Below are 27,997 nucleotides of genomic sequence, written 5' to 3'. Positions count from 1 at the left end.
TAATAAAGACCCATGCTTTCCAACCTGCCTAAGATCATTAGTTTTAGATTCTAATCACTGTGCCCTGCTGATTGTTATGGTGCTGACTTTTATATTGGTGACTGTGACTATCATATTGTCTGATTCCACATTTTGTTGATAGTAAGAATCAGTTGTTGGTTTTCGAATGAGCTTCTGTAGCTCTGGTATAGACCTTTTTTCCTTCGTTTTTCAAATGCTTGGATTTTACCACTACTTACTACTTGAAGCATAATTCCATTCACCATCTATATGTGAGGAGTACACGCCAGTGACCTAATAACTGCAACACTGTAGTGTTTTTCTTTAGTTATAGTAGCCAGATAGTCCTGTGCAGTTCGTTTGAGCTCAGCTTCTTTCTTTTCCATGAATTAAGTCATTCTACGTGTTTTTTGTGGAGCTTTTTTTTACCCAGTCTGTTATGCACTGTTCTTGCCTAGAAAAGGCAAAGCTAAGGAGGGAAACTGCTATTGTTGCTGTGCATAATGGAGCAGCTCCTTCATATTATAAAAAATTGCTGTATGGATATAAAATTTATTCCTGCTGTGCCATCCCAGGTTATAAATGTAAGCACTGCATCCCAAGAAGAGACTCACAGGGTCTTATACAACACTCTTGTCATTTTTATGAAGAAATCAATCAGTTTGGTCAATCCATCACAGCTTTGCTAAGAGGGTCTTTTTTCAGATCTTATAGCCTGACTGGGAGTTGGAGTTGTCCAGGAAGCCAAACCTTGGTTTAGGTTTAGAAGCCTGATGCTAAATGTAGAGCAGTTAGCCACTGTTTAACAATAGAAATGTAGTGGGCTATCACTATTTAAGGACCAGCTGTTTTTGTGTGTGGTTGTTACCTTCAGCAAGGTTTTGAAACTTGGTACAAAATTGAGGTACTCAATAAAACCAAAGACCTGTTTCCAGTTGGGCCAGAATTTCTGGGACCTCTGCAGAACTTGTTGTTTCGGAGAGCCGGACGCACGCTCTGACCACTCCGGGAACAGAGCGTTCTGTGACCCTGTGGAGCGCTGGTGCCCTCAGAGATGGAAGGTGCTGCAAACTCTCCTCGCTGAAGGAAATGGTCTTTGTTTGCGCAAAAGTGGGCATGAGCAGTGCGTCCCGCCTGAAAAATAAATCTAAAAAAAGAAAACTAGCTTGATCTGAAACGTTCTCAGATTGGTCCTAGCGGCCCCAGCACGTACCATTTCCCTGTAATTGGACGCTGGAGACGAGCGGTTATGTTTTACCAACACTATAACCAGAGCATGCCAGAATAATAATGAGCGTGCTTATTGCCGGCTAAAATAAAACAGAACAGTTTCTGCTTAGAGGCACGAGGCAGAAATTAATTTCCGAATTGGATGTTAATTGATTTGATAATTCCCTGTGGTGTTTCCTCTTCTGAATGTGCTCGTCTCTCTCGATCTTCCTCTCTCTCTTTCACACGTTGGCGGTGGCATCTGGCTCCTCAGTCAGAGTCCAGCTCTGCTTCCTCTCCTGGATGTGATGTTTTCTCTAGCTCTGCAGCACTGGGACCTATCCCCTCGGAAGCCCTTTGAGTGTCATTTTATTTTTTTAAATCCTGTTTTCGTACTTTTTAAACAAATGCTTTTCCTTCGCTTGTTCACCCTCTCAGCAATTTTGAAGAATGTGGCCAAAAACAAGTGGTGCGATGCACTGGCTGGTCTGCATCTTTGCTTGGCCTGACTAAAAACCTGATAGCAGGACTCTTAGAAACACAGCAGTGCTGTGTTAGTATTATTCCACTAATGAGAAAATGGTCCTTTAAATTGAGGAATGCATAACATACCCTTCAGTGCAATTGGAAGCTGTAACTTGTGGTTGTAAAGTCAACATGCCTGAAGCATCACCCCCAGCCAGGTTCTCATTTTCTAAGTCTGTGGGAAAAGGAGGTTATCCTCGTGAAGAACCACGGAACATGAAGTTTGCAAACAAGAGGATTTGGCCACTTTGGGTTTAGGGTTTGGGTTTAGGTTGCTAATTGATCTGAGAATCTCATTCTGCCGTTTCTTGAAAGAAGCCAGGGTACCGACTGTCGACAGCGTAGTTCAGTAGCTTGCTCCAGACACCAACAACCCCAAAAGCATTCTTGTTTTTAAGTGAAACCTGAGTGGACAACTCCAGCACACAGAAGATTTCCTTACCAGGAACCATAGATGCTCTTCATTGTTATCCCTGGCTAGTGTGTGTGTTGGATACGAGGTGGTGTAGCCCTCTCTGATGGATTGCCCGCTATAGTGTAATGTCAGTATAACAAGAAGTTGGGTAATATTTTAATTTAAGAGAAAAACCTTTAATTTACATTGTGTCTTCACCATTGTTCCTGTAAACATTTCCGGTACCCGATGAGGTGTTCATGTAAAACTTAGCCTGCACATCATTATAGCTTGAACTATAACGAGAACAACATTAATTTTCTTGTATAGTAGGACTCAAAACAGTGAATGTTAAGGATATTATACCTGGACACTCTTATATAATGAGTTTATTTTGTTGAAAGCTATTTGTGATTGTGCTGAGAATTTACAGACGTATAAATGTTCCTGCTCTAAACAAGTCATTCCCTGTGTTCAGCGCTCATCTCTCTTTCCCTGTAGCCCGTTACACTCTTGACCTGCTGTGAAGTGAACTTGGTAATCCAGGTATTGTGGCCCTGTTTGAAAGGCTTCTGCTCGCTGTGCTCTTAGTAGTATATAAGCAGACTGCGGTGCGCTCATTATCAGGCTTATTGTTCAAACACTCTTATGCAAGGTTACTGTGTTACTTGGCTCTCAGCTGCAATAAATCCTTTCAAAATTGCCTTCATTAAAACATGCACCTCATTAAAACATGCAAACTGCTTGGCAGGCAAGGGCACTTGTAATGAGGGTGGGGTGTATTTGCATTTTGCTGCAATTAGATCCAGAATGCTCTAACTTTATAGTTACTTTAGAGTCTGGAGGAGATCTGTCACAAGCTACTGCTATCCTTTACCAGTGTCTGTAAGCACTGATGGATCAGTGGTATGGATAGTCCCAGCTATTCTGTATTCTCAGTCTGCAAAACAGACTCCTAAAATTCGTTTTGTTTCTTTTCCTTTTTTCTTTCCCTTTTTAATTCTTTGTATCTTCACATGAACACATTTACTTTAATAATTACCCACACAGAAGCTAGAAAAAACTTTTTTTTATTGTTCCAGGAATTTTGGGGGAATTTTATTTTGTAACTTTGTGTCATTTAACGTCAATTGTTAATCCCATGTGCCTTGTGCCACACTGAAAGCCCTCCCCCAGTGGTTTCCTGTAAGACATGATTACTGTATGGACAGGCTCTGTGCAGATGTCACTGGGATTCCTGACAGTTGTTAGGTGGATAATAAATTTGTCGAGATTTATAAGCTTTGTTTACAGAACCTGTTTACTGCTAAAACTCCACCAGCATCTGTTCCTTGTTCCTAATTAGCTGCTAATTACTGAAGAGGCTCGCATGTGCGTTTGTCACCAAACTGACTAAGGCATTTTGCATGAACATTAACAAATTAATTTACAGCATCGCTGTTGCATCTAGAAGATGAAACTGAATGTCTGCGTGCTCTGTGCCTTTGCGGTGGAGGCAGATTAAAGACAGCAGCGGAGTCATGTAGAGAGCTGATAACAGCTCGTCGCGGGTTATGAAAAACATCCCACCGAGATCCGATGCAAGTCTCTTCCTGAGAGGAATGTGCTTTTGTTGGGATCCCACGTTGCAATTTATGTAAATGTAGTACTTTACTAGTATGAGGAATGTAACAGAAATGTTGCACTCATCTTAAAAAGTGGTAGAGTGTTCCTTTGAGTGTTTTGTAGATTGGGTTTATTGATTTTTCTGTCTGTGATCCTCTGCTTATACCACACTCAGACTGGTGACCAGCACGATGCCTCTTTATTAACAGAGCTTTTAAATATGGCTGCATGATCTCTACTCCGTAATTATAAGAGATCACTCTATTGGCCATATGCAATTTCTTGTATTAGGAATTTGTCTTTTTCGCATACCTCAACTTGCTCTCTAGGAGACACATAGACAGAGAGAGAAGCGCAGGGGTCAGAGAGCAGGGTCAGCCATTTATACTGCGCCCCTGGGGTTAAGGGCTTTGCTCAGGGGCCCAGTGCAGTAGGATTCCTCTGCCAGCCACGGGATACGAACCGGCAACCTTCCAGCCACAGGCACAGATCCTTAGCCACAGAGCCACTGCACCGCCCCTGGTAGGGGGTGGCAGGGCTTAAGATCATAACACCTGATGTGCACTTAGCAACATCAAATGCATGTTGTACGCTGCATGCAAAGCTCTTATATGTAAAATCCTTGGGGGTTTTTTCCCTGTCAAGATGAAGAAAATGTGTAGTTGGTGATTACAGTAAGTGTAGAGGAAGTAAATCGTGCCTAGCCTAGGAGGTGGGACCAGGGTGGAGATGCAGGGGAGAGACAGGCCACGGTGAGCGTGTGACAGATACACTGAGTGAGGGATGCCTGCTGGAGCTGCATTTCCTCTATCAGCTCTTCCTGAAATATTTGTGCACAGGGCCCCCGACGACCCTTAATGTTGGGAAATGTTGTACTTATCTGGTCTCAGCTGATTGATTCCTGGCTTACAGCATTTTATCCAGCATTTTTGACAAGGCTACAGCTGCATTTGAAATGAGATGTGCTTCTGAAGGCCTGTGTCTCTAGACACTACAGATGGGTCCAGCCCTTTGATATGTACAGTGCAAACCTACAGCAGTTGCAGAATTCCTGCACTGCTGCTGGGTCAGGCTCAGATTTGATCTACAGCGTGTCTGTATGTGGGGTGATTACAAAATTAGGAAATCTCTACCATCAGAGGAACTCATTCAAATATTTTTTTTAAAGGTGCGAATCATGCTCCTCATTTCAAAATAAAATCCATTGCAGAATTCTAAAGTCATCAAAAGATGTATTTTGCTGTTTTATTTTTTCTGACATTATTGTCTGGATTTGCACATTACACATTTTTATACTATGAAAAATTGCTTCCATGACATAAGCAGCAAATTTCCTTCTAGTTTGTCCTGGAACCAAATTCTTTGAACATTTTTCATATTAGTTTATTACAGGACCAGTCCCATCCTAAATATCAGGCCCTTCACAGTCCTTATCTAGAAAACTTTCACACCATATACACCATGTCATTTCTGAAATCTCAAAGTTTCACCTGCTCAAAAAAGCTGTGAAAAATGAAGATAATCTTAACTAATTTCATATCATACGTTACTTCTTCATTCAGATGTTTCACAGGTTTAGGGAAATACCGGCTCTTGTGTGTAGAAGATACCTCAGTACTGCTGCTTTCAGCGAAAGTGGGGAATAGCTGCTTTCATATATTTGCAGAATTTTATAGCTATCAAGTGATTAATTTGGTTCTGAGACTGTACAAATAAATTGATTAATAGAAGCAGTGACAGTTGCAGCAGTAGAAGTAGTAGTAGTGATAATACATTTGTGTCCGTATATATGTCTACAGCTGATTCAGACCTCTGTCCAGTTGTGTGCAGACTGAGAGTGCAGTAAGTTCAGTGCTGAGCTGACTTTGTCGGGAGTTAAATTGGATGGTTAATTCGGGTGTTATTTACCCTGTAATTCATTAGTTTCACTCTGCCATTGGCAGCGGACAGGCTGTAATTTCACGCCTTGCAATAAAAGATGTCTCATAATCTGCTTCATTTAGCAGGGAAAGAATTTAATGAAATTAACTGCAGTCCTAATTAAGACGGTGAATATTAAAGACCTGCTATCAAGTCTTTAACGAGAAGGACAAGATCCGCCTGCCGCTGGAAAAATATCCTTCCCTGGGAAAAGTTGTCAGCTTCCTGTGGTGCTGTGATCTTTCAGTGTTTATTCTCATTGTTTTCATTTTTGTTGTTATGAAGCTATTCGATTTTCTGTTTCATAAATGAATGATGAGCACTGAAAGAGGTTAAAGTCACCTTATTATAACAGTTACGTGGCAGTGGTTATCTTTAGTGTGGGTTCCCATCCAGAAAGGCCAGATGTATAAATGTCGTTCTGAAAAGCTGCAGATGGAGGCTCTGCCCAGCTCCTAAGATGATCTGTACCGAGGAGCACCTTCCTGTAGTGGATCAGACCTGTTTTGTGACAAAGAGACGAAGATCATGCGAGATGTTACTGGATTCAGTGACCAACACTTGCAGCAGATGACATCTCACCCAAGGGTCTTTCCACAGTACATAGTACTATCATGTACGCTCTGTGCCTCTGTTTTTCAAACAGCATTTATTTCTGTGCTTCATATGAAAACTTTTTTGATTGGAGTATAAGGGTGGTGACTTCTCTAATCGTTCCCCCTATTCTTTCAGGTTGGAGTATGTATTATTATAGGCTGGCAACTGATAGACATACAGTTATACTGATATACTGATATACACCAAAGAAACTGTATATTACACCACAGGCCTTGGCAGAAAGAAGACAAGGAAAGCAAAATAGAAAATAATCCTTAATAACCTCTTTTCTTCTTTTTTCCTCTTCTGTCCATTGTCAAAAACCCGAGCTTGGTGAGGTTTTATCTTCTAATGAATTGAGACTGCTGAAGTAAGGTTTGGATAATTGAGTTTATAATTAATTACCCAGAACACTCATCAGATAAATCAGTTGCAGAGATTCTTTTTTTCCCCGTTGTATTTTATTTTATCTCTCCTTCGCTTCTCTCCCTGGGGCCTGCCCTTCTTTGTCCTTGGCTCATCAGGACAACCTTATCTAGGGTCCCAAGGGTGCGGGGTCTGTGTGTCTGGATCTGTGTGTGATCTCTTGTGTCCCTGTGCCTCTGTATGTGGGTTTGTCCCTCTCTGACATAAGGCAATTTGTATTGGTTTTTTTTTTTGCTTCTCTGTTCGGGCATGCCTTCTGTGTTTTTGGCCACAACATGTGAGTAGACTCAAACATGGTAACTTCTGTAAAAAGCGAAATGACATTACTGGTGTAGTGTTTTGTTTTTTGCAAACTAAACTGGCCTTCTTGAATGTAAAAATTTCTTTTTTGAGCAGGTGTTTGTTTAGATGTAGTAATTGAATGAATGTTAGTCAATAGGAAGTTCCCATAAAAACAACAACACATAATGTGTGTATCGGTGTGTGTGTATCGGTATACACGTTTGTGTATGTATTGTTATACGTGTGTGCGCCTGCATGTATATGTGCGTATGTGTGTATCGGTATACGTGTGTGTGTGTATTGGTGTGTGTGTGTATCGGTATATGTGTGTGTGTGTGTATTGGTGTGTGTGTGTGTGTGTGTGTATCGGTATACGTGTGTGTGTGTGTGTGTATCGGTATACGTGTGTGTGTGTGCCTGCATGTGTGTGTGTATCAGTATATGTGTGTGCCTGCATGTGTGTGTGTATCAGTATACAGTACGTGTGTGCTTGCACGTGTGTGTGTGTGTATCGGTATATGTGTGCACAATCAGAGCTCCTGTCCTGCAGGGATGATGAATGGCCTGTGGGAGTGGAGATGGGTCTTGCGATAGGAGAGCCAGGCTTTCAGGAGGTGTCAGTCAGGACCCCTTAACCCTCTGCTCTGACTGACACCTCGACAGTGTGCTCAGACCTACATACACTGAACCACAGGCTGCTGGTCATTGGAGAGGGTCCTGTGACAAAAGAAACATTTAATTTGCTCTCCTTTCTCAGGATCTGAACAACAATATCCCATACTAAATGAAAGTACAAGCTTTTTTCTTTCTCCCAAGATTTTTTTCAAATCCTTTTTTCTCATATTGATCTTTCTGCTTATGGCTTAGTTATTTCCTCATTCCAGTGTAGAAGGTGCTCTTTACAATATCCTGTATGAAAAAGTAGCAGGATACTTTTCTTTGTATGAGCGTCTTGTACTCAAGATTGAAGTCACTGTGATGTAGACCATGGATTAAGAACTGCAATGTGCACATCACTGCTTAGTCTACTCCTCTGCCCTCACACCTGAAGTATTGCATTGTGTTTCTTCAATATACAATTCTTAACCTTCATTTACCCCTCTTGAAACACTAGCTTGTGCTGTTATTGTACTAGCTCATGTCTGTTTTGTGGTCAGTTATTGTTCACAGTGTATTGTTATACTTTTAAAGTGATTGAGGTGTTTGTCTTTTATGTCTTACAAGTTTGCAAGCAGCTCTGCCTTTTCATGGGTTTTGAGAAATTATTCTGAGCAGCTATTGGGTGTGCACAGTATGGTTTCGAGAAATCATAATTGACTGAAAACGATTAAAGGGTGCTGTTGGATTGTGAGCAGTGTCTTTTGATATCTCCAGTTCTTAGAATGCTGGCATTTTTTTTTTAAACCTACATCTACAAGGACGATCTTAAAGAAAACTTTGCTGAAAGTAAAAGTAGAATAATTGAGAGACCAATATTTGGAATATAGTGTCTCTGAACTTAAAGTGTGTTTATTCCATTGTGCATTGATCTTTATGAATCAAGAAATGCAAATAAATTGCTTTCTTTATTATTTTCTCTATTAGAGGACCTTGTAAGCTGTCACGCAATTCAAGGTAAAACAGAGGCAACTAATGTGTCATCGCCCTGGAACCTAAATAATGAAAAATAACACCTATCCGAGGGCTAGCATGCCATTCAATTAGCCTCACTCATAAAATGATAGCTTGTCATCTCCAGGACGGATGAGGAAAATTAATAAATTGCATCCTAAATAGTAGGGACACTTAAGAAAAATTGGCCAGCTAGTTTAGCACAGCAGGATGTGGAGGGGCTTCTTTCACACCATTCCCCCTCTCCATGCCTTGCAACACTGTCTGTCTCTTTATTAATGGTCGCCCCTAGCCACTGACAGCTCTGTTGCCACTGGCTGATTTCTGCATTTAAAATTAAAGCCCTCGTCATATTCTATTTACTGCACCACTGGAATGGTTATTGTTTTTACATCCAACTCACCACATCTTAAACTCATCGCAAACAGGGATGCAGTGCTATTGGCTCAGAGGACTGTCACCTCATTAGCCCTAGTGTAAATGACCTTCATGGCAGGGAAGATATTGCATCTTGTCAGGTTGTGATCAAATTGGATGTAAGCTGGCTCTCATCAGAAATTTTTATGTGTGCTTTTGTTGAATGGGGGTTGTTTTTGTTTTAGTGAACATAGTCAATATTTTGACATTTTAGTTTGAGGTACATACTTACTTGCTTCAACTTCAGGACGGGATTAGTATTGAGCCGTTGCTGGTTTGTCTACCTTGCAGATTGTTCTCACGATCGTGTCTTGATGAAATTGCCCGGGCCGCTGAGGAGATCGGCTCTCTGTCCGGAAAATGTCCATTCGACCCACCTGATATTGTCTTAAGGGGTCATTTTAGCAATTAACGTACTGCTGTATTTAGGCTGGTAACTTAGCTACAGTTTACATGCTCACTTTCCCAGTGTTTCTTTTAAAACTTTTATTCACTTTCTTCTGGGACTTTGTTGGCTGGAACTGTAGTAAACGTTTGAATTTTCTTCGTTTCCAAAATAAGAGCATGTACAGAAAATTGTCAGAACAATTAAAGACGTGTTGTTGTTTTTTTTGCAAGAATGGCAAGCGAGTCAACGAGGCTCATTGCTGTTCCTTTCGTGGTGCAAATGACTGCCAGGCGCTGGAGAGGGTAATGGATCAGCCAATTATTTTCTGTTTGAGCTGGTTGAGGAGGTGAGCCGCTCTGGGGTCTCTCCGGTGCGTTTGAAGCCGGCGGCTGTGTGATCCGCGCCTGCGGTAGAGATGGCGCTAATGACGAACTGGGTCGCGCAGGGGCCGCGACCGGAGTGGGACAAGAGGCGACGGTCAGCTGGCGGGGCAGCGGGGGCTCTGCGACAGCCTGACCCCGGGTCCGAGAGAGACGCCGGAGCGACTCAATTAGCGAGCCGGTCTACGCGGAACACGCAGGGGAGGAGATCCAGGCAGCGCAGCACACGAGATCCAGAGCCATCAGGAGCCGAGTACACTTTCATCCCTCTGCTCTTAACTGCATTGCTTTAAAAAAAATGAAGAGAGAGCCAAATGAAGTGCTGAAATGAATCCGTAGTTTATTTAAACAGACTAGTTCTGAAAGTCTCTGTCTGTGTCATTTTCTTCAAGAGCCTGTTCCTCTTGAGCGGCCCACCTTGAATCAGAGAGGCTAAGAACACTGGAATGGCTGTTCCTATCATGTTACTTCATGATATTTACATTTTGTTACATCTGTTAACAGCCCTTCAAATCAAATCATTCAAACCACGATCATTCTGTTTTAATATACACATTGTATGATTAAATAACTTTAAAAATAGAGGATATAGTAAAGGCTAACTAAAAATAACATGCCAAAACTGTAACAATGATCAGTTTATTTAAACGTTTCTCACTAAAGAGGGTTTTGTGTGTCTTACAGATTACGATAAGGAACGTTTTAGAATAATAGCATTTGTGCTCGTATCCGCAAGTGAAGCCATACACAATTCATTTGAGGGCTTTTACTTCTTTATGAGGTGCGGAGTCCCATGTTTCCTGTGTAGCGCCTCTGTTACTTCATTTGCGTGCTGTCTCCCTCAACTGTTGGTGTCTATTAATTTTCCTTGTCTTTACTGTTAATGTTTAACAAGTCCAGCGATGTGACACATGTAGCGAATACACTGTAATTGCTAATCAGTGGACAGTTTTATTCCCCTCTTTGCCTAATGAATTTGGCTGAAATGAAGTGTGGGCGTCCGCGTGTTAAACAGTCAGTCATCCAGGGCTGATTTGCGTAGGAGAGTGCTGTAATGGTCAGAGCTGTGGCCCTTAATGGCTAAATAAGTTTTTTTTTTAACACAGTTGGGTCATAATCAGTTTAACCTGAGGAAAAACTTTCATTCCCAGTTCCCTTTTATCTTTTAAGGGGATTCTGGTGTGTCAATCACGACTGTACCGTTTAATGTATTGTGAAATTTCTAAAGCCTTTCCAAACGTACAGAAAACTGTGATTTGGAGAGTATTTGGTCTCCTTCACTGCCCCGATCATGGTAAAGTTAATTACTATCCTACCATAATGCTGCAGTGTGGCTTTTTTAAAGATCACGCAGTAGATAATGATGCTGATTAAAAAATACAGGTGGAAAACAAGAAGCTAAGCGGCAGTAAAACAGTCACAGGGCTCCGGGTAAGAGGAGGCAGAGTTCTTTCCTGTATCCGCTAATGAAAATAATGAATGTTCATCCAGACCCTACAGCTGCTCAATGTGTCATCTTACCTGCTGACCCTGGTTGTAGACGAGTCAAGCAGAGGTGAGAGACTACGTTCATTGCAGCATTTTTCAGTCCCCAGTTCTTTTTTCCACTCGCAGACCAACAAAGGACAGGCAAGACCACATAGGCGCTGTTTTTTTCCTCTCTGTCATGGAGGACACGTGCATCATTCAGCCGATTTACCAAAACAAACGTTTAACAATTCACCAGCAATTTACCGATTGTAAATTACCCTTTTGTTTCCGTAGACATCAGGCAGCGCCACTCCTCAGATATGAAAGGAAAAGCAGGGTTTTCCTGCCTGTGCCTTGCGAAGGGTTAAAATCGATGGGGCAGTGATGAGGTTGCCGACAGGGGAGCCGAGCCTGGGAACAGAGCGGGCGCTGGATCGATCTGGAGCAGGATGCGGCCCGCCTCGCCGGCCTAGCCTAACTCCCAACCACATCCGTGTTCTTGTAACCAGCGCCCCATGCTGTTGCCACGACGATTGGCAGCACTTGATGGTGGACATGATTCTGCCACAGCCAGCGGTCCCCTCCTCAGCCCCCTGCAACCCCACCCCCCACCCAAGCCTGTGACTGATTGGCTCAGTTACTGACCGCCATCCCCTGCCCCCAAAAAGGGATCAATAAATCTTTGTTGGTAAATAATTGCTATTGAACAGGGTTTTAATATAAATTTATGAGCGCCGTTTTATCACAGCCTCTGGGCACAGCGAGATACTGCGCTATAGATTTCCTATAGCGCTTAACATTTATTACATTAACATTGCAAGATATTTAACGCAGAAAGGTAAGCACTTCTTGAAAGTAACCAAGGAGCAACGCAAAGTCAGTCCCTCTGAGACAGCTACTTTCAAGGCTCTCTGACACTCAGCAGGCCAGTTATTATTGAATCTTTGAGCACAATTCACCAAATTTATTTAGCGGGTAGTGAGTTTTCTTTACCATGAGACAGTGATATGCCCTTTTATTAGGGCTATGGTTGGACCTAGCGTTGCTTTGTAAGACGTGAGTGTTTTTATCAGACAGCTTCTCTTACTGGCTTGTGCTTACTGTACGCTATAAATATATACACATTGATACTTTTTAAGAATAAACAACAACATTTAAACTAGTCAATATTTACTGAATAAAGGACTAAATAGGACAAGGACTAAATAGCCCATTGTATGTAGCTCTTCACTAAAATAAAAATGCGTAGCTAACACTTTAGGAACCACTCCAGGATATTTTATTCCTTGTCTTTTCCTTTTTCATTGCGCAGTTTTTAGATAATTTTCTCTCTTGGTCTCATTGCTAAAAATGATTTCACCAAGACTAGTCAGTTTTGATGAAATGCAAGGTATTGCTTAGCACCTCGGGGCAGTTTTGCCTTCAAACAAATTTAGAAGATTTGGGAGCAATTAAATAATTAGTAAATAATGGGTTTGCTGGGGAATCGTTTGCTTTTTTCTGCTCTCTCTCTGCAATTACAGCAGTGATTTCGCTAGCCCAGCATAGCCTTTTTGCAGCTGTGATTCAGTAAACTTCCTGTCAGATTGTCGTATGTTTACAGACAACACACCTGGTAGAATCTTTTACATTCTGGCATTGGGGTCTGTAGGGGGAAGATATGTATTCGGCTTAGGGGATGAATTCTTTTGCCACCCATTGTAACCTAATCTCTGCTAGCCAGCCCATGACATATTGCAGCTCTGTCTTTTCTATATATGTTTGTTGATAAAGTAGCTTTTTACAAAAATGTGAAGAGCTAGCTGGAAAGTGTACAGCAGAAATGAGAGATGTAACCTGAAGCAGCTCCAGTGTCTGAGACTGGCTGCAGTATTTCTATAAGGGGGTTAGAAATCTGATGGCTAACGTCAGGGTTGTCTTAACAGCCCAGAACTGCACTGTTTGGAGAGCCTCCTCTTTGAGATCTTAAGATTTGAAACTGCATTCCAGAGCTTCTCAGATAGGATCTGATGATTCTTGCTCCCAGTTCCAGTGTGATCCCAATACCTTTGATGTGGTTTATGATCAAAGGGCAGTGGGCAGCTCTTCACCCTTGTCTCCCTGGGGTCAGGTGCAGCAGAGGTCAGCCGGAGGTCACCACCAGGGTACAATTGCAAGCTTGTTTGTGGTTAGAGTCTTGTTTATTGGAGCGGGTGTTATTTGCATGGAACTTTCCCAGATGGTATCATTCCAATCCTGCCCCACCTGTCTTTAAATCAATGCACTAGAGGAGATCAAAGCAGGTGTCCTTCATTTAAAACTTGATTTTCATAAGGTATACAATGCAGATGCAATGTAGCATTGAAGAACAGTTAGGTGTTTGTTACGTGGCCATGCTGAAAAGAAAAGTTAAGGACTCACACCTGAGGAAGGCTCCACAGTCGAAATGTTGTCTCTCTTTTCTTTTAACCATGCAATAAACCTTTTTCTCTTCCTTTGCAGCCTACACATGCTAGCACAGCTACTAACTTAAACTTCTTCAAAACATGGCCATGCCTTAACAAGGATAGAAGAACTTAATACCACCAGTTTTGGTGAACTGTACCGAATGGTATAGCAAACTTTGCAAAGTCTCTGAATTTTGAGGTAGCTGCTCCTTCAGTTCTACTCTTTCCCTCTGTTTAGGGGATGCTCCTGAAGAGAAGCGGCAAGTCTCTGAATAAGGAGTGGAAGAAGAAGTACGTCACCCTCTGTGACAACGGCGTTCTCACCTACCACCCCAGCCTGCACGTGAGTAAACTTCCCAGGTTCACCGAGTCCTTGTTTGTGTTTCTAGAAACGTTCAGTTGTCCTTAAACCGCAGAACTCTGAGAGGCTGGCCTGCGTTGTTGGTTTCCCTTGTGCTTTCTTGCACTCACTGCAAGGCTGTTACGTGTGGAAAAAGCCTCTTTGTACTTGACGCTGTGTGGTCCGACATGGGCTGGGGACGATCAGGTGTGCTCATAAAGCATTCTGGTTTTTACCATTTGGGGTCGATTGCGGTTATCGCCAGCCCCTCTTTCACTCCCTGTCTGTCACAAATGCACCCCTGCTTAAGTTCGTGAATGTCCCTTGCCAGTGCTTTTTGTGGGCCATAACTTCTTCGCCAACTCTCGCCCGCCGTTTCTCTTTTCCCCTCCTCCTTCCCCTTGTAGCTGGCGGGGGAGTAGTCACTGAGTTGCGCGGGTGCCAGTAAGTAAAAGCCAATCAAAGAGTGATTTGTGTTCATTAGGCGCTTGTCAAAGCTGAAGAATTTTGATAATCAGAAGCTGCAGTGAGAAAGGGCCCCCCCCCTCCCTGTCACAGCCGTGCCTCCTCGCCTCGCTCTGTCTGCGGCCCGGGAGCTGCTTCAGCAGCACATTAGGCTAAGCTGTGAATTAAATGAACCAAGTCTGTATTTCGGCTCAGCCGGCTCTTGGGCTCGGCTCCCTCGCGCTCCGGGCCTCCACACGGGGCTTGTTTTTCATGGCTTGGAAATTAAGAGTGGCTCTGCAGACTCCGCGGCTTGCTGGGTTTGGTACGCCTCCGAACTCTGTAAGCAACAGCAAGTCAGCACTTTCTTCTCCCCTACTTATTCCTATTGTTTTTTGTTCAAGTTTTCCAGATCATTAGTTCCATTCCGATCTCTGGCCTGGGGGCTAATCCGGAGTGGCCCCAGCGCCTAAGTATGTCCCTCTGCTGGGGTGCACTTAAATGTGTCCAGTTTAAAAACACAGCTCCAGATAGCGCTCACAATAAACAACAGTCCGTATCTGTCGTCTTGGTTATGGAACGGCAGCTGTTTCCTATTCCTGTCCATTTATTAGAAAGCTTCTAAATCACAGTGAGAGTCTTCATACCCCAGTATCTGTTCCAGAAACGCAGGGTGCAAGGAGGGACTGAACTCCACTCAGAATGCCGTCTTTTGGTTAGTATTTCTAAACAGTCTTGGTACAGGTTAAATCTTTCTGCTGAAATTCAGGCACCTGAAAGAAATATTAATCACTGTTTGCATTTGGTGCCAAGTTTAAAAAGAAGAAACACATTATTGCTTGTTTGAATAGTTGACATTTAATTGGAATATATTTGTAAAAAGCAGGTTATACAATTGATTTATTCCAGAGCTTCCACATTGACTCTGCGGGTCACTTAGGGCCTTATACGTTCAGTCATTGGCTGTCATTAGATTATGACCAACAGGTCTTTCACCTGACAAACAGGTCATTTGATAATGGACCTTGACTGGAACTGGATATACTTGGACCTGAAGACTTAAAGAACACTCCTAGTTTTATGCTGATTTTATCAGTGCAATAAGTTCTAGATTTAACTGTTACTCTTTTTTAAATAACACTTTTAAAACTGTTGCTCTTTGTAAATCAAACCACAACTATCTTTTTTTTATCGGATACAACAAGAATAGCTTTTTAAACAGTCACTTAGATTTTTAAGAAATATTAATGATTTAAAAAAAAACCTTTTAGCAGGAAACCAAGCACAGCGAATGGATGAGATGCAGTTTTTTTTTTTTGCCGGTGTCGATGAATGACTACAGTTTACTTCTTATGTTGTTGCTGGATTTTACTAAAAGGCCTTATACTGATTGAATGGCATTAAATAGAACCCCTGTATCATATTTTTCATGGCTGACATTTGTGATGTATAATATTATGCTCTAACTGCCTCTCATAATTACTGTATTTCTTGCGTTGTTAGCACACACGGACAGATTCTGTGCGGGGGAGGACCTAAAGTGATGGAATCTTTTCTCCCTCTTTCTTGAGTTCGAATTGGGCTGTAATGTTATTGTTAATTAAAATCTAAATGATGCCGCTAATGGCACAATGGAGCTAACAAATGCTTATTGTCTGCTCTCGGTTTGATGGCAAATGAAGACACAGATGGACAATGAGAGAGTACAGCTGAGTACATCAAAGATTCTCATTTGGCTCTCACAGCACCCCATGTGTCACTGAAGGTGGAAACATTCACATTAGAGTTTTCTTCTAATTGTGTGTTCCTATCAGCACTTCCAGAGGTCTGGGGCTGTCAGCTCCTAGACATTCCAAGCCATTCCATTGCAGGATAAGTTTGAATTGTTGACAAAGAATTCGGGATATATTTGTAAAAGGCTGGTAACAGCCTTCTCTTGACAATGCTAGAGATGTTATAGATTTTATAGTCGGTAAACATTACACCAGTGCATACAACTGAGCTAAATCTCACATTCAGTGAAGGTTTCTAGCTTGTTAATCTAGAGGTGGTAGAAGATTCTCCTGCAAGCACAGGTGGAAAATGTGCATCAATTAAACAAACGTCTTCAGTGCTTTTTCGGACGTGAAATAAATTGTCGCTCGCTCTATGAGTTAGGCTTTAAAGGGCAGCACTTTATTGTAGTCCAGCGAACAAGCCCCAGCTCTGACAGGAGACAGAGCCACTGCCATTGTGTGGCCTTCAAGGCTGTGGAGCAGAAGGTCTGGACCGGAGGACGAGAGTGGCGCCCGGGTGGTGGGGAGGAGAGGGCGAGCGAACCACTGCCTGTCGAGGGTGAAAGGGATGAGCGCGTCCTCTCCCACCCCCACCCCCACCCCCACCCCCCCAGCCCTGTCGAGTGTTCTCAGCAGCTAGCAGGTTTTCCCTGATCACATCTCATCTGCAGCCGAGGCATCAATTAGAGTGTTTGTTTGAGGCTAATTGAATGAAACTCAATCATAGCTCTTAATTGCTTGACTATGCGAAAAGAAATCACATTAATGCAGCTAATTAAGTGGATGGCAATAGATGCAACATAATTAGTAACACCCCCCCCCCCCTCTTCCCAAAAAGCAGAAAACATTTAAACATTAAAACAGTTTTATGCAAAGGTTCATGCAGCTTTTATCAAGACCACCACTTTACAATAGGCCACGAATTTCTAACTGCGTTCTCACACCAGCTCCTGAACACAAACACGTTCCCAAAAATCACATTTGGTCTTTTCTGGAGAGACGAAATCCTTAATATACCAGCTCCATAAGGCTCCCCCATTTACGACGTACAGATGATGAACAACACAAAATGCAAATCGGGATGCAATTACCTCTTTCAGGCTGTTGCGGGCCTGAGATGGCACTTCTGGGGCCTGGTCTGAAGAGCTCTCTTGTGGCTTGTTAGGCGTCGTTGAGAGCACTTGGCTTTGAATTGCCCTTTCGTCTGGTTTTTCTGTGAAGAAGAGCCTCATCCTTTTTAGTGCTTCTGTGTTGTGCCCGTCCTTGCTGCCAGACGCTGTGATTGTCTTTTATTTGAGCGCAGATGAAGTAGGGAGTGCGGCCCGCGTGGCTGGTGTTATATTTGCACTTCAGAGCATCAGGGAGCAGGCCTCGTTAATTTAAGGAGCGCCGTTTCACCACTCTGCAGTGTTAATATTTTTTCAGAAGTGCCTCAAAGAGCAACAACAGCACAGCAGCAGGTACCAGTTCTGGGAGGGGAGAGGGGTGTGAGAAGAGATGGCGGCTGTGCTGAGTATCTTGTGCTCATCCCGTGTTCCAGTGCTGTGTATCACTGGGCACCAGAAATAAAAATCTGGTCTTTATTCACTACCATCAGCCACCCCACATTGATGAGCTTTAACTTTGAGAAAAGAATGGGCACTGCTTTAATTTCTCTGAAAGGAAGAATTAATTCCACTTATCAGTTTTCTTCTCTCTTCCTTGCGTTTGTATCTGTAGCTATACCTGTTGGATTGGTTGCATTTAGTGAATTTGTGTATGAAATGTGTTAACTCCACAAACAAGTCTGCTGTTGTGTCAGGATGGTTGTCTTTCCTGGAGGAAATGACCTGTGGCTTCTGCAGAGACTCATTTAAAAAGGAAAGTCTTATAAATTCACCATGGGATGTTTTTCCAAGAAAGCACTCCTTCGCCTCTGTTTAATAGCCCATACACTGAAGTGATTAAAAGGTTCCATGGCGATCTCACAGGAATACTGTCTTCCCAATGGACAAAGCTCCATCGGCTGTACTTTTCTCTCAGTTTGTCTTGCTCTTTTCCTTGGAAATCATGACGTCGCCTTACCTCCAAACCTGACTGTGGTAGTGCTTCTGCAGCCAGGCCCAGTCTGCTGCCTTGTCAAGTATAAAGAAATAGAAATGCATCATCAGTTGCTTTGTATTGTACAAAATGATAGGGCTGTGCCATTCTGAAGCAATACCAGGCCAAGATCAGGTGTGCACAGGGAGCACCAGCTCATCCTGACCTCACGGAGTTGGCGTCTCTCTGCCTCCTTGTAGGACTACATGCAGAACGTCCATGGCAAAGAGATCGACCTGCTCCGCACTACTGTGAAGGTGCCTGGCAAGAGGCCCCCCCGTGCCATCTCCGCCTGCGCCCCCGTCTCCAGCCCCAAGACCAACGGCCTCGCCAAGGACATGAGCAACCTGCAGATTGCACAGAACACAGGTAGGAGGCTTGTCTCAACTGCGTAGAGCACGATTGCTCAACAAGGTCCTGATAATACCTGCATCGTCTGCAGTTTTCCCTGCCCTGTCTTTTATCTGTTGGATAATATCACCAAATTGTGAATCTGAATATAGCTTGAGTATGGGAGCTTTGATTGCATGGCTGCTCATTTCTAGAAGTTCTCTATAAAGGTCTGTTTTTGTCCTGGTGTAATGCATTATAAAACAGAATTCGGTACCCCTGGTTGTCCCTTAATAAGAAGCTAGCATTTTTTATCTTCACGTGAAGGTTCTTGTAGATAACCGTGACATGTACGTTGCTCATTACAGATGCTGCAGATGTAAACGTCATTTAATACCTTTTTATCGCATGGATTCCATCTGTCTTAAATAAATCTTAACACTGAATGGGCTCAAAACACAGTTTTAATGCCACAGTCAAATAAAATATAATAAAGCTGATATATAATTCAAATGCACAGTAAAGGAAGCACATGAAGTGATGAGCATTGTTGACTTGACCTTTATGCATATTAAATTAGCATTCATTAGTTTGGTCGGGTATTTGGAGACTTTAGTCCATGACTGTATTTGCTAATATGGTAAAGTGATGCAGTTTTGCACATGCTTGCCTTCACATGTGATTGCTTTTAGAAACATATTTGTGAACTGCCTGTCTGCTTTCCCCTGGCTGTTGTGTGGGATCAGTACCTCTGCCAAAGATGAGCATCATGCAAATGGCAAATATGGCAAAGCCTTAGTGGCCAGATGGCCGGATATCAATCACTTGTGATTAATGATCTTCTCTAATATGGTTTCGTGTCGCCCTTTGGCCATCGTTTTTGCATTTTCTGCCGGCACAGTTTTGGTTTATGCTGTTCCATTCCGGGGGAAGGTTTTCTCTAGGTTCTAGATGCTGGAACCCAAACAGCACAGCAGTGGGTTAACGCAAGCCGAGCCAGTGCAGCCTGCCGAAGAGCACTCTGCCCTGCTCAGACCCAGAGCAGTCCCCTTCCTCGCGTCATGTAAGGGAGCCAGAAAGACCAAACTAATAGCATGAATATTCAGTGACCCAGAATACTAATTATTGTCATGAATATTAATATGATCAGACTTCTCTCTCCACTCAGCCAGCTCCAAAAATGGGCTCTAATGAGAGGTAGTTAGAGGGCGAGGGAGCGATTGTGTTGTACTGAGTGTGCACACTGAGCAAAGCAGTGAAAAAACATGGAATAAAGGTTTTGTTGAAGCTACTGAGGTCACAGAAAGCTGTGGGTGTTGACTGTTGTGAAAGAACTGTATGCAAGTTATATTTTGATTCCCATAATATATTGTCCATTCATTTATCAGCTTCATGTTTCTTCGAATGTATTCATGCATTAAAGTGTATTAAGGTATATCTAGTTTCACATGTGGGTCATCTGTTGTGCACCACAGACCTACAAGGAATTTATTTTTTATGCGTTTGTTGGATTTTTACTCTTACCGTGTTGAGAATATCTTTTATTACTGTGTCCAATCACTTTTGCATTAATTGGATGGATTCCTACTGTACTTTTACCCAAATGTAGCACATTATTTTTCGGTTTTCTTCTTGTATACAGTGTAGTATACTGTAACTACAGTTCTTGAATGTAGTAAAACTTGTGACAAAAAATGTCTTTGTCCCATGTTAGTGCCTTGTGAATAAACCAATAAGGAATGATGAAGTAAAAAATAGTTTTTGCATTTAGAAACAAGGGAAGATTGACACACGTGATTTGACATTTTTATTGAAAGAAATAAAAAATGTCTTGATCAAGAAGTCTAAGCAAGGCTGGTAGAAAAATCTTATTTTTTTCTTATAGTTCAGAATCAGCAGTCAATCAGCCTATTGTAAGTCAGATGTCTAACTTTTTTTTGCAATTTAAAAAAAATGAAATTCTGAAGTGAAAGTGCTGAAAAGGGGCAAAATACATTTTTCACGTTCTCTGGTTGACTCTTGAAACACTACTCTTCTAAAAAAAAATAAAAGTACTGTAATCAAGTGTTTTTAAATGGGTGGTATGTTTTAGATTGCTGCAACCGTGTGTGTCTCAAAACTAGTGTTGTTTTATCCAGCAGAGGAGAAGAGAGGGGTCTTACTTTTCCCTCTTGCTCTCCTCTTCCTTATCTACATCTCTCTCTCTCTCTCTCTCTCTCTCTCTCTCTCTCTCTCTCTCTCTCTCTCTCTCTCGAGTGTGTGTGCGCGCGTGTCCATGCGGAATGCTCTCTTCCCTTGGATTAATGAGCCCAGAGTACATTATGAGCAGCGCCAAAAGGGTTTCAGCTAATGGGACCACTCATTTCTCCTCTTTGAGTGACACACGTATAAAAGTAATTGGCTGTGCAGAATGACAGCTCATTGGCTGTGCTTAAGGATACATTATCCCCCTATTGTGTGGTCCGCTGGGAGCTGCTTTATTTCTTAAATCCAAACCATTCCAATCTCAGGCAGGGCTTCTCCAGGCTGCCATTGTACTTGTTTCACTTGCAAACCTTACAATGAATTTCGAAACCTTAAATCCCTTTTGGCCATCTCAAACAGAGCAATCGATATAGTTTTTTAAACCCACATATGACTTGCACTACTTGTTAGGTCCATCCAAGTTGTCCCCTCTTTTTCTTTGTTAAGTTCCCTTCTTTTTCTTTATATAAATGTTCCCATTTACCAAAGGTGCTCATTAAAGCCAAGAGGACCTTATTTATTCATTTCAAAGGAGATTAAATTGAGACGTGACATTTCATTTGCTGGAATTTCCCGTAGGCAGACAGAAGCAGCACATCATATACCCAAAGACAAATCACACTGCTATAGATCAAAGTAAAACTGATACATTTTTGCGCTTTACTTCTAAGTGCTTGTTTAAAATGAGCTTAGTCACTTAGTTTGCAGAGATTAGAAGATCATCATTCCACGAGAAAGGACGAGGGAAGAGGGAGAAATCTGTTTTTAACCTCAGTTTTATTTATGCTATAAAGAATACAGGGCCAGTGCAGGCAAGGTTCCGGGACTGCTGGCATGTTAACAAGAATTGAAGACAAAACAATAGAAAAGATCTTATAGATTTCAGCTGATAATTATATTCCCGTCCTATTAGGGTGGATGGCCTTCACCTCTTGCTGATATAGAAGCAACACAAACCTGGTAAAAAGATGATAGGAACGTGTCTTGGCTTGGTCTTATTAAAAAAATGCTGTTTAAATCGGGAAGAGTGAGCTCAGGAAAACTGGGCGGTTGCATCAAGTTTGGGGGCACTCAGTTTAACATGGCAGAATCCTCTTTTCTGTTTTACATGTTTACAGTTATCAACCAGACCAGAAAACCCATTTTTTGACAATCTGTGAGACGTTAGTGCTGATACTACAACATTGAAGACAGAACAACCCAGACTTTCCGGGGCAAAAATGGATATCAGGGCAGTGACTAAATAGGATTTTTTCTGAATTGTCAATCTCCAGAAACCCTGTCTTAAATTCCAGGGTTTCTCAAGCAAAAGCTGATGCACCCTATTTATTCAAACCGAATCAACTGAAGATTTTGTCCTAGGAATTGATTTGAAAATTAGATGGCCATCCCAGCTCTTGTTAAATGAAATAAAAAAGCCACAACACAAGGCAGGGAAGGCATCAGTGTGACTTGTGACATTTCAAGAGGAAGACTCTCTGCTGGGCTGTTTAGATTCACTGGAGTAAATTCCAAGGTAATTATGTGGTAAGCTGTAGTGGAAAATGCGATTCAGTTTAACTAAAAGCAAACCGGTTTTGACAAGGAAAATGCAAGTAAACCTTCTCTTGTATAAAGCAATGCTAAAGCTAATTTATCTAATATCAGATGTGGACTGGAGAGGACAATACAGTGACTATCACACCTCCCCTTCAGAAGAGATCACCCCAGTGGTCAACCAGCAGAGCTAATTAACGCTCTCTGCTAGGATGGCCTGACTTAGTTTGGTCATTTGATTTTTAGCAGAAGTGTCACTTCTTCTATCTTTTGTTCTCAAAGTTTACACTGTAGGCAGAGTATACCTACTATACAGTGCTCCAGTATTGATGCTTTTCATAGCAAATGTTTTGTTTTGCATTACAGCAAACAGTTATCTAATAGTTATTAGTTATAATATATATACTTATATCTAATGGAATTGGAATTATTGGAGATAACTAACTCTTAGGTGTGTAAACAGCTTATTTTGCATTAAGTACAGAAGTGTTGATGTGTTGCATGGATATGTACCTCTTGTTGAAATATATACACTGTAGTGCAAAAGTCTTGTATATCTTAGACAATCAAGAGTTACAAGTTTTCAGATTGGTGGCTTAAACAGTGTTTTCTGCTATCTTAATTTCAACTTATTTATATAGTTTAGTTTGGCTACCAAGAAACCAACCTAATTTATCTCTTTAATTCACATTGATTAGAAAAACAAACACACAATCACAAAAACTCATGGTACATTCTGGATTGGTACATGATACCAGTCCAGTCTAATTAATTCCTCATCATGTGACCTTTGTCATTAACCCCATTTATTCCTCTCTACTCCTCCATAACATTAAAGTGCTTCTTGTATGGTTCAGAATAGTCCACTGTGACAGGTAATACAGATCCGTTAGGACTCATTGTTCACTTAAAACAGAATGACTACAATTTTAGTAGAGAAGACTGCCATAGAATTTTGTTTCTGCATAGAAAAGGAAAACCTTGGCCTTTAAAGAGAGGGAAGGCATGTGCAGCTCTGAGGTTTTGAAACTGAGTAGCTGAGGTACTGTAGTTTGAAAGACTAAAGTCAAACATGGGTGTGGCAGATGGCCCAGCTGCTTCACAGCTCTTGGATCCTGGGTCTGATATTCTGGACTGTGCAGAACCTCTCTTGTGGCGTTTGTATGTTTTGTATGTCTAGGTTTTTAACCAGCGATTCTATTTTCTCTCTTCCAAATATATACTGGCATAACTGGTTTCTCTTCTTGTGCTTGTTTGTTTTCCTCCTGTAATAGATTGGTGTGGTGTCCCAGCTGGTACCCTGTACTGTCAGGTTATGCTTTGGGTTCAACAATAATTAGGTTTGGTGTACATCACTCATTTGCAGGTTTCTAGGTTTTCCAGTAACAGTGAGGATATCTCTTTGTGTTATCAGTATTGTGAAGAAATGGACACAGGAAAACCCTTCTGTAAGATTCCCATGATGCTTTGCAGGGGCTTGTCATACTCCTGCATTGTTATAAATGGAGCCTGAAGAAATGTGGTATTCTTAGGGCAGCGTCAGGCTCATTTTCTCCTCTTCCAATGTCTAATTGATTAATTTTAAGACCGCAGTAATTCCTAATTAAAACATGAATTTAATTGTGAATCAGATTTAGAATTCTCCTACAGTGTGACTACAGTTGCCATCAGCCCTTTCTTCAAACCTCAGGGATTAACTACTTCTTTCTTTTGTCTCCACCATTAATTAAGCACTTTGAAACTCTCTTGCTTTCTTAACCTCCTGAAGTTTCATTTTCTGGGGGAATATGACAGTGGAATTTTCTTACTTTCTATCATTCTTATCAGTTTATATATTTATCCGCAGATTTGCTTGTATCACCTAGCGAAACAGAACTATTTGATTGATAATAATGCCGGCGGTAGAGTGCAATACAGAATTACGAAAGGTTAAAGGAGAAGGTAGGTCTATCTCTGGGTGGGCCTCACAGCTCTGGGGTGCTGGGTTCAGTAGCTGGGGTGCTTTCTGTGTTTGTGTGGGTTTCCTCCCACAGTCCACAGATAAACTGGTCAGTGAGTTCACCTCAGAGAAATTGGTCCTGGTGTGGGTGAGTGCGTGTCTGTGTCTGTGTGCTGGTGTTCTGTTCAGAGTGTTACCTGTCTTGCACCCGTTGCTTGCTGGGATAGGCTCGGACTCCCCCAGGACGCTGTATTAGATAAAGCAGTTAAAAATGGATGGCTGAATCGGTTGTAGATTGTTCCAGGCCTGAAAGTTTCTCACCCTCCTCACACACACACACGCACTCTCTCACTTTGCCTGCCGGCCTCTCTCATGGTCTTCGCCATGTGCCCTGCAGGGTCAGTGACCAGCAGCACCTCAGCATCTCAGATGGCCAGCGGTATCAGCCTGGTGTCCTTCAACAGCCGGCCCGATGGCATGCACCAGCGCTCCTACTCTGTGTCCAGTGCTGACCAGTGGAGCGAAGCCACTGTCATCGCCAACTCCGGCATCAGCACAGGTAGGCCTCACCACCGCCCTCAGGCTGGGAGCACGGGCACATCTGAGTGGAATCCATTTCAAAAGAAACCGCGGGCTTGCGTTCATTGTCCTGTCTTGCTGAATGCTAGCGATGTTGACCATTTTCCATTTCTGACTTTCAAAATACTTTTTGCTCTTTCCTGGAAATAATTTGTCAGGTGATTTTTTTTTTGTAGTTGCGAAACGGAGCTTTTAGTTTGAAAACACTGCCTGTAGCAGTGTGTGACGTAACAAGGGAAAAGTCTTCACCCTGTCTTTACTTTGCATCATAGGTAGATTTGCATCAAGATTAGTTTATAAAAAAATTACAAAAAAAGATTAGTTTCTCATTCACTAAATTGTCACTCTCATTATTAGTTTAGTAGCTTTGTTGCTGCCCATGTTTCCGTTTTGCTATGGTTTTGCCGTAGGCCACTGTGTGCAGTTTCAAGCTATTTGTTACAGCAATGTTCCATCTCATTACCTGGTCTTAGTGGTACAGGCAAGTTTTTGCATTAATTGCCCTCATCATCTGCACCTTTCTGTGTGCAGAAACCATGGATTAAGCCGCGTTAAGTGAGGTGACTGAAAAACGGCCACCTCGGGACCTATTTCTTAAACTCTTCGCTGAGAGAAATGCAAAGCACATAGCAGAGATACAGAGACCTAATGGGCAATAAAAGAAAGAGAAAGGGGAGTGTGTATGTGTTTGGGAAGGGGGGGTGGACAAGTATGATGTAACAGGAAGAAAATGGGCTACTCTTACCCACCTCTCTTAATGAGTAACGTTTGGAAACTAAACCAACAGCAAGGACTATGTTTTCCCATTGTTAGCCGGACTGAATCGTGAGGCCTGGGCAAAACAGGAGCTTGTGCATGGCAGAGTTCCTCATGTCCTTATAATCAGGCTATCAAGCCGTCTCTGGGGTATCCACCATTTAAGCAGACATTGTAGGATCAATTGAGCAACAGGGGGCACAGTGTTACAATGAGGTGCTAGTTAAATGAAGAGAGAATAAGAGGTGGAGGTGGGGGGGCGCCAGTGCGCTGGGGCTGCTTGTGGATTTCTCGTATATCTAGCATTGATCGAGCTGTCAGCTCCTAATGCTGCTTTAACTGTTTATCAAGCTAATGGCTGCTTGGAGACCACGATGATCAACTCCAGATTAATTTTAGGAGAGGTGGAGGGTACCAAAAAAATCACTAGATTTTTCAATTAGTGTTCCAGTCTTTTTCTTTTTTGGCATGAGAGAATGTGCTATTGAGATGCTAAAAGTTTTTTTTTTTCTGTACTTTAACCCCATGCCTCCCTTCAATGCGAAAGAAGAAAAGGAGCACTTCTGATGGATGTATCGTAGAGCAGAGCAATCGGCTTGAGAAACACTTGCTACGTTTCTGCCCCCACCAGATAATAAAACTCAGAACCTAGCTTCAGGAAAGTGACTGTCAAACACATACCGTAACAGATTCTGTTATCATCACACATTGGAAGGTTACAAGAGGCAGTAATAGTCTAATAGTCCCGAAATAGGATTTCTCCCTTCTTAATGCACAAAGCTCACATGCCGGTGCTGCACGTTTTCTGCTGGATTAGCGTGGCCCTGACATCTTGTTTGTGCTCTTCCAGGGTTAAAGCCTTGTCTGCCCCGTGCTCTGTAACAGGCAGCTGTCACATGGTGTATCTACCCGATCAGTACTGAGTGCAGCAGACAGCTAGAAGAAACAGGGCTCATCCCAGCATTGCCCACAGTTAATGCCTCAGTTTCTGTTTTCCCGATACTCTGTGCCTTCTTTAAATAACAATTATAGTTGTAAAATGGTTAAATGTGGTTTCAGGGGGTGTGCAGGAGCAGCTTGTCAGAAATGCATCTGTCTCTCTGCTTGAGAGCAGCAGATCAGCCTGGACTTCTAGATGTTTGCCTTTAAAGTCTTACAGCAGATGTTTGTTTTGTGGTGGTTGTTTTTAACCACAGTGATACTTGTTGGCACCTTACATAAAGCTCTAAATTAAGTGGCATTTTGTATGCATAGTTTTGTGAATGTTGCCTACATAATAAGATGCTATAAAAAGTGTTATACTATTAATATCAAAAGCAACTTAACAGACTTGGTGGCATGTAGAGTAATTCAATGCAGAAATAGAGCTTATTGCAAGACTAACATTACTAGAATAACTTGGTATAATTTCTTTGCAAATGTTTTAAATTGTATTATTATATCTCTGAGAGAACTTCAACAGATTGATGTCCAGATGTTCAGTGATCTGATTTCATTGCTGCTATTTCCTTAAGAATGTTTTAACTGTGCCGTCTGTTTTATTAATCTAAGTTCTCAGTTCTCACAGTAAGGCACCCCAGAACTGTCTTCTAACAAATCTAATTAGTGACTGATAGCCTTAATTGCATTCGAGATTCAATTACTATAGTTTCTGAGTATATAGCATGCCAATACAAACATAATTCCAAGGCAACCTACTGTACATTTCATACCCATACCTGCTGGAATAAAAAACAGGCATTTGGGCATTAAAGTATCCTGGAGCCCAATGTCATCCTGAGTAGGGCTTTACCAATCACTGTCTCAAAATATTAGACCCATTAAGGGTTTTTAAAAATAACCTTTATTTGTATCTAAAGATGTGATGGAGTGCAGTCATTGACTGTATGTATTTTGATAGCTGTATGACCGTGAGTTGCAAGTTGATTGCTTGTCACCTCTAGCCTCAGGAGCTCACAGAAATGAGATCTTGCTTCTCTTATGTTAAAAATTGTAAAATAATTAAATTATAAATTAATTAGCTGGAGTTTTCCTCCAGTTGCATGCAGGCAACAGCCTATGGCCCCTTAAGAGTTGCTGTTGTACTAATAAAGACTGGGGGAGGATGAAGTTTATCTGTTACACAACCATCCTGAGAGGCTTAGATAAATATGTTTTAGTTTAGTGTTGTCAGTCTGAATTAACCCCTCATTTCCAGCTGGGGTTTAAATGACCATGGCAGTCTCATATTATTCAGGATGGGGTACCAGAATTTATCTTCTGATTGTTTCCTTGAACCACAGATATGTGTTCTTATTGTACTCATTTGAAAAAGTATAATCAAGT

General features: G+C 42.0%; 1 protein-coding gene across 6 annotated transcripts in view; it reads left to right on the top strand.

Moving 5' to 3' along the window:
- Window positions 1-27,997, top strand: part of agap1 (ArfGAP with GTPase domain, ankyrin repeat and PH domain 1) — a 153,025-nt gene that overhangs the window by 71,857 nt on the left and 53,171 nt on the right. For 4 of the 6 annotated variants that reach the window (XM_088605701.1, XM_088605705.1, XM_088605702.1 and 1 more), the window contains 3 exons: window positions 13,889-13,993; window positions 18,489-18,657; window positions 24,735-24,896. In XM_088605701.1, coding sequence (XP_088461827.1) covers window positions 13,889-13,993; window positions 18,489-18,657; window positions 24,735-24,896 — 436 coding nt within the window. The remainder of the gene's footprint in view (window positions 1-13,888; window positions 13,994-18,488; window positions 18,658-24,734; window positions 24,897-27,997) is intronic. The other 2 variants (XM_088605707.1, XM_088605706.1) reach the window with 1 other exon arrangement.

This window comes from Lepisosteus platostomus, chromosome 14 (assembly GCF_059453375.1).
Source record: "Lepisosteus platostomus isolate fLepPlt1 chromosome 14, fLepPlt1.hap1, whole genome shotgun sequence".
NCBI classification, from domain to species: Eukaryota; Metazoa; Chordata; class Actinopteri; order Semionotiformes; family Lepisosteidae; genus Lepisosteus; species Lepisosteus platostomus.
This window is presented reverse-complemented; position numbering and strand designations above follow the sequence as displayed.